The sequence below is a fragment of the Dermacentor silvarum genome, chromosome 7, assembly GCF_013339745.2.
Source record: "Dermacentor silvarum isolate Dsil-2018 chromosome 7, BIME_Dsil_1.4, whole genome shotgun sequence".
NCBI lineage: Eukaryota > Metazoa > Arthropoda > Arachnida > Ixodida > Ixodidae > Dermacentor > Dermacentor silvarum.
The window spans coordinates 101,289,934-101,304,301 of NC_051160.1; the positions used below are offsets into that span (position 1 = coordinate 101,289,934).

Below are 14,368 nucleotides of genomic sequence, written 5' to 3' on the forward strand. Positions count from 1 at the left end.
TAAAGGTTGATTATCAAGTGTAGCACTCAACACAATGGATCATTTTTTTTTTTGCCATCACTGAAGCCATATCCTTCTGTTGGTGACACAATGAGTAAATACAGGCAGTCGAAATGAATAAAGCATTATAGAAGCGACCACAAGGGGGCTCACTGTGGCACTGTCATGGATTGTAGCCAGTGGAATATGCAGCAAATTAGAGTTCAGCATTTAGCTGCGCATAAGAAGTACTACGTATGAAATATTATTTATATTCGGGCTGTCGGAACAGCTTGGTTGGTCTTCTCACATACTGCTTGCTCAGACCACTGATTCCGTGATCACCAGCTGAAGTGGCGCCAATTGGCTGGAAAACGTATCATACGATCGCAGTTTCACGATGTACTGAGCGTTGGTGCCAAGAGACTGTTTTCCGGGAACGTATTAACTGGCAAAAAAGAAGCGGTAACTGTATTGGGTCATTTTTTTTTATGTTCTCGATCGCGAACATTGGTACCGGGAAATCGTACGAAACAGGATCATATCCATGAGGTTCTACTGTATAGTGGCATCCGAAATTTAACTTGCTGTGATGCGAAAATTTCATTAACATGTTTCATAAAGGTTTCGGTCAGTGGCTTCAACTGTAGTATTATTTATATTGTAAGGTTAGCAGGTTGTTGACGTGTGAGTACTGTTTCATGCCTCTGTTATGATTACCGCATACGTCCACACTGCTACTTGCAGCGGAGGCAAGTCTACCAGTGGACGGGAAACTCTTCGGACCAGTGGAAGAAAGTCACCGAGGGCCTGGAACTCCCGCCAGACACACTCTTCTACGGCGAGATGGTGCAGGAGTTTTCAGGAGAGGTCAGTGCTTGTGTATGGCATGCACTACACGTCAGGTTTTTTTACCTTAGCTGAAAAGAGTGCTGAAGTTTTGAAAGCCTAAAGATACCCTCACCTTGCAAAAGTGCTTTGAATATGGAACACAGGGAAAGAAATAGGTACAAGAAACAGACCTTCGAAATATTTTGCACAGTCTTTTTCAATTATAAATTTTTTTTTATAATTGCATCATTATTTGCCGTAACGGGATAAGTGCGCACAGGAGATTGTAGAGGCAGTGTAAATTTATTCTGGCAGAGAGGACTGCATCAGCACTCCATCCTCGTCCGTATCAAACAAAGAACTCTTGTATCTTGCACACGCAATTTAATCATGTTGATGAAAACTTTATCTGTTGTGTCTGCGTATTGTTACCCTTTCAATAAACACCACTTGGAAGTAGCGCCATATTTTTTGTACCTGTTTTATTGCCTATGTCTTATTCGTAAAGCACTTTTTCAATTTTGCTATGACTTGCCAACCCGCCCAAGTTCGCACCCTGTTGTTTTGCTGTTTACTTGACTGGCTCATTGAGAATGTTTTATGTTGAAGTGCCGCTTGCTTCATTTTGTTTTGGGCAGTGGAATTAAAAAAAAATGTCACAGTTTCGCCCTAAGGGCGAAGCAATGAATGCGATAGCAACACAGCAATGTCATACGAAGTAAGGTGAGCGGCTTTGGTAACAATATGAATTGTAGTAAACATCAGCCGATTAAGTAAGCAGGTGTGCTGCGGCGTAAGTAGACCGACATGAAGAGAGACTCGATGACCACGAGAAGGCGCGTGTGAAACGGTGGTGTTGATGAGAAGCGCTTCCCGTGGGCAGCGCGCGTGCGAAGGGACACACCTGTAGCGCTGCACTGCCGATCCGGGCAGCATTACATGTGTAGCGTGCGTTGGAAAATGTGACCCGACTATTACTAACTGAATGAACAAGCGTGGTGTGAGCGCGCACAAACAAACATGAAGAGATCACACTGAATGACTGCAGACAACGACTGTCAAAACGCTGGCAGCAAGCATACGCCGCTGGGGGCGAAGGTACGTGCGGTCTATCGCTTCAACAGGAACTGAGCCGCGAATGCACGGCTCATAAAGGTCAGAGCCGTGTGGAGATAAGAGACGGTGCGGCGAGCGACGAGCGCGGTTGTTGGCAGAAGAAAAGTGCGCCCCCCCCCCCCCCCCTCGCTTCCTCCGGCGCTGGCTTCCCGCTTCCTTGCTTGCGCGCGGGAGAGATTAGAGACCGTGCGGCCGAGCGACGAGCGCGGTTGTTGGCACAGTAGAAGTGCCCCCCCCCCCCCCCCCCCCCCCCGCTCCCTCCGGCGCTGGCTTCCCGCTTCGTTGCTTGCGCGTGGGGGATTGAGTGCGTTCGCTCTCCGTGATAGCGTGCGTCGCAGCACGCTTGCGCTCGGGCATACGGCGCGCGGTGAAGATTTTATCTATACGGAACCTCACGGCGACGGCGACGGCGACGGCGACGACGACGGCGACGGCGACGCCGACGGCAGAAATCCGGTTGAAGTGTCCATATAATTGCTATCGCAATAAAATATAGCAAACATGGCTATAACAACTTAAAATAACAACTTAAATCATATAGAATGAATACCTCTATATAACGAACACAATTATACAAGCTATTTGATACAATGAAGTAAATCTTCATGGCATGTTTTATTCAGTGAGTATTCTACTGCTAGAATGAAACCATATATGCAAGATCCGAGATAATTTTGGTTACAGAGAAATGAACATTTGCTTGCTGAGCAGCTCGAAGTATGTTTCCTGGTAGAAAAATGTCAAATACTGATCAGATACGGCTTGATACAGCACATTCTAAACATGCAAGTGCATTTTAACGCATGTCTCGACTTGGCTGGCTCCAGTGTTTTCGCCAACGTTACGATTCAATGTGATTGCACCAAATGCCTGGCTACATATTGAGGATGATGCAAAGCGTGTTTTCAATTTTAGCATTGGTTGTGTGCCATGCATTGAAATGGTGAGCTGCTGGTGGGCCATTACAATCAAAGGGAAACCCATTGCTGGCCCGTCAGAGGCATCATTCTTGCATTTCTTCCGCATGGACATGATCTCAACTTTTGTTCTTGCTGATATCAGCATGTACGCTTATAGAACTATTGGATATAATAATGGTATTTTTGTTGCATTGTGCAAAACAGTTTTTTGTCTATTAACAGAGCTCTTCGCAGAAGTAACGTAGGCAGCGGCGCTATGTCACGCTGCAGTGCAGTCGTCACATAAGCAAAAGCATTGTTTTGTAATCATGCTGCCTTGGAGATGGGCTTGGTGCAGCTTTGTGTCCCTTAGCGAGACGCTTTAATGACGCATTTGTCAGCCCAGGTTTAGGCATAGCCCTTCCATGCCTACATTGCAGCTCAGAATTGAGGCATTAGGCATTACATTCAAATTCTTTGTGCCCACTTGTCACAAGCGTTAATGTCCCATTTGAGTGCCGAATTTTCATTTGTACGTGCCATGGTTATGTCAAACATTTGCAAGCGTCAACGAAAATGAGCGTACTTATGATTGATTGCGTACAACTCAAGGTTCTCTTGACTTAACGTACTCCACAAAAGCAGTAGTCAACGCGAACTGTCTTAGAGAAAGTATAGTGAAATAGATATTGAGGTGTTTGAAGGCAGCACTGGCACTCGATTGTGTAGTGGGTTCTCTCTTGTTTTGTACGGTAATGATTTATACCAGGCGAGTTTCTGGTAATGCTCAAGTGTCTTGCAGGTACACTACATTTGATACAAATGATTTCGATGTCATGCCTGAAAGATCGTCTTTTTTTTTTTTTGAGCATAGAGCGCATATTTGTACGCTCATTGAGGCTCGACAAAATTTCTGAGTTCTGACAAGTGCTGACAACTCACTCAAAGGCTGTGTGTGATAGTAGAGTGATACAGTGTTGAAAGAATGTTCTACCTCTGGCTTTTTTTCAGCAAGCCTTATCAGTATTCATTGCAGTTGATAAAATCATGCGTAGTTGCCAAAATAGGCCTGGTTCATTTGTGGCCAATATGTGGTACAGCGAAAACAAGGTGCTTAACAAAGATGATAGAGATTTCATTTCAGAGTAGTTTATGGTGATCCTCGTAGTACAGGTTCTGCTGCTTAATTAACTGCTAGTATGAGGGTTGCTGTGTTCCCATATCTCTTGAAAAGGAACATCCTGAAATTTGCCACTTTCACTTTAGTTCCAGTAAACCGTATTTATTTGATTATAAACCGGTCATGGTTATAAGGGCAGGGTGCAATTGAGGGGACCCAAGAAAAAAAAAACTTGAGTATGCATGCCAATATAAGGCTTACAGAGTAGCCCACAGATTACCGTGACTTGGCGGGGATCGCCTGAAATACTGAGTTACTAACAGCCATAATGCAGAGTGGCGACCATGAAATAGGGCGAGGGGGAAGGGGGGGAGGGAGCTTCAACACGAGAAGTGAGATTTATATGCGAATTTTGCTTTTAGGTGTAGTAGCTTCACGGCAGCGGGAATTTTTCCATAAGTGTAGCTTCAGGCGTTGTTTCACGTCTTATGTTTAAAGAGGTTAGAGCCATCAGCACCATATTTTGCTTATTTTGTCTTAGTATCCTTTTTTATTTTTTCAGGGTCGATATCAGAAACGTTTCCACACAATCCACATCATTGACGCTTTTGTTTTGGGCAAAGTATATGTCAAAGATAAGCACTATGAGGAGAGGTAAGTGGCATCTGATGTTTCATATCAAATTTTCTTCGCATTCATCCAGCTCTCAAAGGCAGCCAAGCCATTCCATTTCTCTCCACTTTGATTCCATGTAGTCACGCCACCAGATGCTGGCCAAAAAAAGAAGTTGGGGAGAAAAGATGGCTGAAGGAGGTGTTTTAAGCAAGTGTAAAAGGAAAACATCACTGATTGTAGCGTAAATAAAAACTACATGACTAGACTGCCAAAAACACGAAATGACAGACTACAAGCAGAAATCGCTGCTTGTTATGTTGACTTCCACTGCGAAACCTAGCTTGCATTACCTATTTCGTTTTTGCATTTCTTCGAAAACTTTTGTCTTTGTCTCACTTCTAATACTTTGCGATACTTTGTTTAGCAGACGGAGAATAGTAACAAAAATTTAACTGTTGGTTGTCGCGAAATATATGGTTAGATTCAAATACTTCAAAATTCCGAATAGTAGTTTTTTTTCTAATACAAGTACGAACAGTGATTGTGTAATATTCGAGTCTTACTTGAAACGTTGAGTATTTGCCTGCCCTAGTTACAACGCTAGCCTTTCCGGTTGTATTTAAAACCTCTCTTTCTCTGTGGGATGATGATCAGCTCTCATCTGGTCAAATTGGAACTCAGATATGATGTAAGTATGTAAATCTATGCCGTAAGTATCTGTAGTTGTTAAATTAACCAGTACCTGTTAATGACTCATGTATCGGAAACTATTATTGGCAACTGTGCACACACATTCTAACGAAGAATATTCAGTTGAACTTGTGATACAGTGAAAGCTCGTTAATTTCGCACCTCATTAATTCGAACTTTCGGGTTAATTCGAACTGATGCTCATGGTCCGGCCACAATATATAGGCGTCTATGGGTTAACCAACTCGTTAGTTCACGCGCGCATCGGCTCCTCTATCGATAATTCGAACTGCGTGCCGCTGCGTGGTGGTATTTTATACTGCCTCCGCAAGCTTTCAAGGCTCAACGATAGATGGCGCGAGCGCAGCAGCGTCACTGTCGTCATTGCGCGTGCTCTTCGCATCGTGTGGTCGTTCGTGCCGGACGTGTCTGCGTAGTCTCCGTGTCCTTTGTGTGCCGCACATTCAGTCGCTAGGCCTCGTGTACGTCAGAGCTACGAAGTCGTTCGGTGCCGTGTCGCTACGATGTGACGCTGCTCACGGCCTTGCATATGTTGGTGCGGGCCTGGGATCAGGTCACGGCAACAACTGTTGCCAATTGCTTCCGCCACAGTGGCTTTTGTGTGACCAATGAGGGCACAGCTTGCGAGCCCGACGAGCGCGAGGCCGTGGTCATTCCTGCCGGATTGCGGGATGCGCTGGAGGACGTGACCTTCGACGACTACGTCGATGCAGATCGCTGTGCAGCGGTCTGCGGCACAATCACCGACGATGATATCATCGCGCAGGTGACTGGTGGAGAAGCGCCCGTCGTCGATGTAGGTGCGGATGACGAAGAGGATGATGCACCCACGCAGCCCTCAGCTTTGGAACTAATGGAGGCTATGCGTGTCGCGTGTCTATTCTTCAGCTTCGAGGAAGACGCAGAGGATGCTTTCTGCCACGTTCGCGCGTTGGAAAACAAGGCTATGGCGATCGCATTCAAAGAAGAGAAACAGACAGTGATCACGGATTATTTTCGCAAGTAAATATTTTGAGTGATATTCCAACAACCCAGTCTCAATTCCTGCTGTTTTTTCAATGAATTTCGTTATTTCGAATTTCGGTTTAATTCGAACTCATTGGGCGTCCCCGCGAAATTCGAATTAACGAGCTTTCACTGTATCCGAGTGATGCTTTACTGCGTACAGTTAAACCTGCTTATAACGAACCTCCATATAACGAATTCTTGGATATAACGAAGTTTTTGTATTCCCCACCGTGACTCCATAGAAGCACATGTATTTGAGACCTCTACGTAATTAGGTGGCAGTGGGAGACCCCCTTGAAATAACGAATTTTCCGCACCGACAACCTAGAGATTTCGCCCCAAATTTTGTCATTCTTGCGCGAGCAGCAACCGGAAGCACCTTCTCTGCCGCGGCGGAATGCGAAGCGGCGGCGTCGCGCTTGGCGCGCTCGAATTTACGGTGACTGCGAGGCGAGAGCGACCGCTCGTGTGTTTACGTGCGTGCCAGCGTGCGTGACGCGGGCCTGCATCCCTCGACCTGGCGATCTTGCCGCCGCAGGCGTGACCTTTCCCCTTCCCTTCATTCAAACCTGATCCCGCCGCTTGCTGCAGCTAGCCCAGCCCACCAAGCCGGCACTCTCCTTTTCCTGTTGACATTGCCGAAGCGAAAAAAAAATGTTTTTTTTTCAACGTGCTGGCAGTGCCAGTCTTTCACTACTGCACAAGTCTCTGCGCTTCACTTCACTAACGTGACACTAGGTGACACTATACGACGGACGCTATACGATGCCATCGTGTCGCTCGCTCTTCATTTCCAACGCTTCGCGCTTGTGCGAAACGACACGCGTTCACGCATCCAGTACCTGGTGTGACATTCCAAAGATGAGTGCTTCGATGAAGAAATGCAAAGTGTTGACCTTGTCTGCAGTTCGCTTTGAAGATAAGCCCGCGCGGGCGCACCCTTTTTCCACATCGCAGATCGCTGTCAAGATACGGCGGCCGCCGCCAAAGTAAACGCCTCCCTTTCTTGCCTTCTCCGCCGTGCCTAGCGCGGAAGCGCGCTTTCACTCTCACATACAGTGTACGGGGGGCGCGGCGACGATGTTGCCGTGTTTGGACTTTACACGGAACCTCAAAGCAACGTCCACGGTGGCGGCACAAATGCGCTTAGCAATAAAACGTGCTTCTGTGCGGTTATTACTCCGACAGCGACAGCAAATTCGCACCCCCTACCGGCAGCTTTTCCGTGTTACCGGTAACTCACCTCGAAGGCCATGCTTTTGTGCACGGCAATCGGCAACAGCTGTACGAGCAGGAATTACGTCATGGCGGCCATGTTGTAAGTTCATTATCGCTGGCGACTGCCGTCCGGGCATCGCAACTCGAGAATCGAACGTCTGCGCACATGAGATTTTGCCAATTTGTGTCTGTGCATGTAGAACAAGAAAAATAGTACGCACTAACCAATGGGTGGGCATTGAGCGACTACGGCTTAAGCGGTCAGCCAATACATAGGGTTCAATGGGGGCTGGGTCGCAACTACGTTTACACCGCAATTACGCATTAAGCGGATACGTGTTAAAGAGGTTTGACTGTACTATCCTTACTTCGTATAGCTGTCTGCTAATTTGCTGTCGCAATCGGTGCTTTGCCTTTCGGGTGAAACTGGGACTTTTTTCTTCATCACAACTTTAGTGTATTTGGAGTAAATCTTGAGCGATACTACATATGGTAAGCGTTCCTTTTTCGAATTTGAAAGCGCACATGATGCCATGCCATCTTGGCACGTCCATTCTTTGCACACGCTGCAAGTTACCTCTAAAACAGGGCACGTGGGCTGTGCATGCACTTAGCTGTGCTGACAGCCAGCCATACGTAGCTGTGGCTGCACTAGAAAAGCAGACGCGCGCCAATCTCTGTGTGTGTCGTCTTCTTTTTCTGTCGTGCTGCATATTTTAATCATGAATTTAAACTAACTAGCCTGTCAGTATACCTAATAAGAATTTCATTAAGAAGTTTTGATAAATGTGTACAAGCCATTTGCTTTTTTCACTGATGATTTCATTGTTTAAATTTCCCAGGATGAAATGGGTTCAAAAGTTTGTCAAAGCCTTGTCAAAGCCAAGTCGGGCTGACTTGACGCCTCTTCGAGCCAAGGAGGTTTTCAAGCTTCGAGATGTGGAGTCACTCTTCGACCGGTAATGCCATGTTTGTTCATTACTTTTTTTTATTAAAGACAGGTTACGTGCCTATTTGTCAAGTGGAATGTCTGCGAAGGTACTAAGAAGTTGGCATGCATTTGCTCTAGACACTTGCCTGGTTGACAGATACATTTTGCTCAGACAGTAGTTTTTTTTTTGCAAAGTAGGAAAAGGAATCACATGCAGGGCCGTATTGTCCTCGTGTTCGCAGGTATCAAGGCTATCTTCAGCACATGTGAACACATATCATGGGGTGGTTTCACATAGCATTTCTCTCTGCATTTGTTTATAATTTGTGGGATAGGCTCCCTTTTAGGCAGACTCCGCTGAGCTGATTGTTGTTTCTCTGTCTAGTTTGCCAACACCATACTAATACTTTATTTTCATGTTGGCACCAGGATCACCTTGAAGCTAGAGAAAGGTGCGGCCCGAAACATGCGGCTCAGCTGCACGGTGCCCAAGGAAGGGAGGGATCGGGAGGAGAAGCACTTCTCGGCCACGGGTGTCCTCTTCTTTCGAACCACCAGGGGTAAGGGAGAGTCGCTTTCAGTCTTGCAGCAGCTGTAAGTGTCCATTCCCACTTGGTTCAGTGGCCATGACGTTCTGCTGCTGAGCACGAGGTCACGAATTCGATTCCCAGCTCGATTTCCCGCTGCACTGGAAGTATTTCATTAGAGGCAAAATGTAAAAGCTAGGGGTGGGTGAATACTCGAAGTTTCAAATACAAACAGAATATTACACACTAACTACAGTAGAACCTCGTTCATATGTTTTGGAAAAAAAAAACATGAGAAAAAACATAATAACAGAGAAAACGTGCGATTGATTGGAAGTCGCTAAGAAATTGACAGACTCAACTAGTAGTTGACATCTACGTCAGGCGAAGCATTGCACGAGTCGTTGCAGCACGAGACAAAAAATGGCAGCGAGCTGGTGGGGCTCGAGCGGCCCTGAAACGTGCATTGTCGTTGTTACTGCTTCGGCAAGCTTACGTTTGTGCTCCTCGAATTCGGCCTGGGTAAGCAACTTGTTCAAGCAGGGCATTTTGGCTGGAAGTTTTGACGTGCCCACTCGGCGTGAGTCGTTGTCGTGGACGCGCGTCGAGCTGGTAGGGCCCAAGCGACCCGAGACGTGATTGTTGTTTTCCCTTCGCATAGTGTTTTGAGACTGCGACTTGAAATATAAACGAAATCAAGCTGATGGGCAACACTAGAATATGATGCCTACAATGCCGCCAGAGCGATACATGCAGCAGGGAACCGCAGCGCATTTGGATTATCGTCCATTAAAACCGTGCAGTACACGTCAACAACGCTACAGCCCACGCACTGTGGAACAGATGAGTGAACATGCTTTTCGCATTGGGATTAACGGTGATAGCTGTGAATGCAGTGTGCGACAACCCAGGAGAAGATTTGCTCATACCGCAATAAGAAACTTTGTGCCCACCAGTGTTTTCACGTGAGACGGGTGGGCAAGTATTGCAGAGAAGCTGCTGCAGCGGGCGACTTACTAGTCATGATCACGCGAACGTTTCGCCTTTTCTTGTTTACATGGGATCTAGCGGCCAGATAACGTATCGTACGATCGCAATTTGGTGATCTACTGATCGTTCGTGCTAACAGATAGTGTTTTCCGGGAATGTATGAACCGGTAAAAAATAAGCATAACTGTATTGGGGAATTTTTCGTGTTCGAGATCACAAATGTTGGCGCTGCGAAATCGTTTGTAATGGGATCGTATCAACGATGTTCTATTGTATTCGCATTCAAAAGAGAAATATATTCGGTGTTTCTGAATACTCTAACTCACCAAATATTTCGTAAGAGCCTACTGTTAAAGTCTTGCTACTCTTCTCTGTCTGCTAAACAAAGTAGCACAAGTTATTAAAAGTGACTCAATGACAATAATTTTTGAAGCAATGCAGCTGCACAATGAGCAATACAAGCTTTGTTTTTGGTTTGCAGCAGAAGCCAACATGACAACCTATGAGTTTTGCTCGTAGCCTGTCATTTAGTGTTTCTGGCACTCTAGTCATGTAGCATCCTCTTTACGCTACAACTAATAGGGTTTTCCTTGCAACAGGCCCCTTTACATTTGTTTACGGCACAGAAATCCTCCCGCAGTATTTTTTTTTCTGCATCGTTGGATATTTATTTTTGTCAGCCATTTATTTAGTGTTTTTGGAAAGCTAGTGACACCAGCCATTCATTTTGGATAGCCTGTTTGCAAAGTAGGCTCTCAAGTTCTTATGTGGCTATTCGTGTTGTTTGTTTTATTTACTGTTAGTGATCTTGTTTAAAACTGATCCTTTGCCCCTGATAGCTATCTTTATTGCACTAGTACTGAAATAAATGTGTTTGCTGTAAATATATGTGTCTGCATTAGACTATTCGAAATTTCATTCCATATTCGATACTTATTATTAATATTCGATTTGTATACCAGAAATTGAATATTTGTGCCCCTTTAGACTAAAAACGCTCGTGTGCTTATACAGTAAAACCTTGTTATAAGAGACACTCAAAGGACCCGGGAAACATGTCTCTTGTAACCAAAAATTTTTAAAACACCGGAGAGTCAGACTAGGTCACTTTATTATACATCAGCATCAAAGTGTGTTTTACATATCTACAGGAAATTGCTCAGTATGACTTAAAAAAGTCATTAGTAGTAGTTCGTTTTTTAGTGACTGCAGATTGTATTGGCTTCCTTCCCAACTTCTGGAGGTAAATTTTTTAACTGCGCTAACTCACACTGACAAGGACGAGGCAGACAAGACGTGCGCAGACTCGCAACTGAACTTGTCAGTGTGAGTTAGCGCAGTTGAAAAATTTATATCATGCATGTCAACCAACTAGCCCGACTTGGAGCTCTACTTCTGGAGGTAAAGCACTACTTTACTTTGCAAACCTTCCTGTTGCTCACAATACCTTTTAAGTGCTCTTAGATGTTCATCAGCCTCAACTGCCGACCCTCTCTGCTCTAATGACAAAGTATAACAGAAAGTTCCGTGCAATTTGCAGTCGCAACCTTGCGAAAAATGACATTCGGCTGCGGAACGGAAAAGAATCGAGCCAAGGGAATGAAAAGTGCAGCGCATGCCGGTTGGTACGACGTTGGCCTGCGTTGTGGGAGCATGTCTGGGTTGTGTCTTCTAAATAGTGAGGGATTTACTCTAGGGACCTAAAAGCTTGTCCTTAGTAACCGAGTGTCTCTGGTAACCATGTCTCTTGTATGCGATGATGTTAACGTGGCGAACGTAGGAAAGCCAACCAAACCATTTTCAAATGTCTCTTATAACCGCGTGTCTCTTGTAACCATGTCTCTTGTAATGAGATTTTACTCCATTTCATACTTAGCAGGCAACACTGCGGGAACTATGCAAGTAGTGCGATCATAGAAGGCTCACTCCACCTGTGTCTCGGGTGGTTGTTTTCGATGATAACTACAAGTTGTGAATGTCGGGTAATGTTGAATAAGTGCACTTTTATGCTTCCAGGCATGCGGCGTACAACATTTTGGGTGTAAGTGCAAGCCCCGCGCTATGGCCGCTGGTGGCAGAGACATATCATTCCACTCATGCAGTGGTAAATAGGCTCAGATCAGAGACGCCTTGCATGTAGCAATTATGTCATATTTTGCAACGTCAAAGTATGACATCAAATGTTACATTGAAAAACATGATGCATATCTATATATAGTTGTTTCATATGTGACTTGCCATTTTTTGGTCAGAAATGCGAGCAGTGAAGGGACTCTCTAGGCTTTATAGCATTGCCTGCTAGCTAAGTTATTTTACAAGCCACATAAGTAGCAGCAGAGTTGTATCACATATTTTCGACGCTCCAGGCACTTGCATGTGTCGGAGGGTGAACTAGTGAAGTGCTGTTAGTTTGGGCATAGGCCACAGTCGATGGGCAATTGTAGCGGGATGGTTTGTAAAATGTGGAATGTCAAAATAATGGACTACAAGGCAGGTGTTGTGTTGTCCATAAACTGCAATAAAAAGCTGATATTAAAGATGATGGGCAATAAGTGTAAGTGGGTAATAAGCCATGGCTCAGTGGTAGAGTGCCCGCCTTGGCTGTGGGAGGTTGTGGGCTCGATTCCCACCGCCGCCGGGCACCCACTGGTTCAAATAGGTACAAGCGTACCCCGGCCTGGCGTTCGGCTTCCTTCAGGGGTGATACGCTTGGGAAAGGTGCCTGCGCCCTGAATTCCCGTTGAAACCCTCGTGAGCACAGAAAAAAAGTGATGGCTCCCATGGCGGCCACTTTCCATGTGGCGCCCCAAGCACCTATTGAGGTTGGGGCGCCTTCAGGTTGAGGACAAACACCTCTTCTCAAGCGTTGAGGTCGCATGATGGCCGAGCACCAGGCCGGGAATGCGCTTGTACCTATTTTACCGGTAGGTGCCCGGCGGCAGCACTTGCCTCCCACAGCAGCGGTGGATGCTCTTCAACAAGGTCGTCTGTGGTTGGACAAGAGGTGCCCAGAGACAACTCCTGAAATCTCTACAGGGCCCTCTTTCCAGTTGTGAACCCCTACGACAGCCGAGCACCAGGCCAGGGAATAAAAAGAAAGAAAAATAATAAAAATAAAGAAAGAAAAAAAATAAAAATAAAGAAAAATACGGCAGGTTCCCGGCGGCACTGAGATTTGAACTCGGTACCTCTCGCATACAAGGTGGATGCTCTACGTAGACTCTAGACCACCGCAATCTTTAGGCCACCGCAACATTGCTCTCCCTAGTCACAAAGGACCTAATAAAGAAACGGCAAAATATGAAAGTGTCAAACTCGAGAGATCAGATAGAATTCGTTGAACTGTCGAAACTGATCAACAAGAAGAAAGTAAGGGATATCCGAAATTATAATGTGGAAAAAATTGAGGAAGCAGTAAAATATGGACGCAGCATGAAATCAGTGAGAAGAAAACTTGGCATAGCACAAGGCAAAATGTATGCACTGAAAGATAAGCATGGTAATATCATCAGCAATTTCGTTGACATAGTAAAAGTAGCAGAAGAATTCTATACTGACCTGTACAGTGCCCAGAGCAGCCAAGCTACTTTCATTCGAAGTAGTGATGAACAGGATACAGAGGCTCCTTCTATAACTAGCGATGAAGTTAGAAGGGCCTTGAAAGATGATCAGGGGAAAAGCTGCTGGAAAAGATTGAACAACAGTCGATTTAATAAAAGATGGAAGCGATATCATGCTTGAAAAGCTTGTGGCCCTTAATACGCAATGCCTCACGAATTCAAGTGCACAAAAAAGCTGGTAGAACGCCAACATTATACTCATCCATAAGAAGGGAGACGTTAAAGAATTGAATAATTATAGACCCATTAGCTTGCTTTCAGTATTGTATAAAATTTTCACCAAGGTAATTTCCAATAAAATCAGGGCAACACTTGACTTCAACCAACCAAGAACAGGCTGGCTTCAGGAAGAGATATTCTACGAAGGATCATATCCATTTTATAAATCGGGTAATAGAGAAATCTGCAGATTACCATCAACCTCTCAATATGGCTTTCATAGATTATGAAAAAGCATTTGATTCAGTGGAGATAACAGCAGTCATGGAGGCATTGGGTAATCAAGGAGTACAGGAGGCATACGTGAATATCTTGGCAAATATCTAAAGGATTGCACAGTAACCTTGGTTCTCCACAAGAAAAGTAGAACAATACCTATCAAGAAAGGAGTCAGGCAAGGAGACACAATCTCTCCAACGCTATTCACTGCATGCTTAGACGAAGTATTCAAACTCTTAGACTGGGAATGCTTAGGAGTGAGGATCAACGACAGGGAAGGCTTAGGAGTGAGGATGAACAATGAATATCTTGGCAACCTTTGGTTTGCGGATGACATTGTCCTATTCAGCAACAATGGGGACGAT

The 14,368-nt window shown here is 45.2% G+C and overlaps 1 protein-coding gene across 1 annotated transcript in view; it reads left to right on the forward strand.

The window, feature by feature from the left end:
- The window catches only part of LOC119459037 (cap-specific mRNA (nucleoside-2'-O-)-methyltransferase 1-like), a 38,844-nt gene extending 29,803 nt beyond the window's left edge, over positions 1–9,041 (forward strand). Inside the window, exons 10-13 of the mRNA XM_037720884.1 lie at positions 727–849; positions 4,508–4,599; positions 8,340–8,456; positions 8,858–9,041. Coding sequence (XP_037576812.1) covers positions 727–849; positions 4,508–4,599; positions 8,340–8,456; positions 8,858–9,026 — 501 coding nt within the window. The 3' untranslated portion in view covers positions 9,027–9,041. The remainder of the gene's footprint in view (positions 1–726; positions 850–4,507; positions 4,600–8,339; positions 8,457–8,857) is intronic.
- Positions 9,042–14,368: the final 5,327 nt, after the last annotated feature.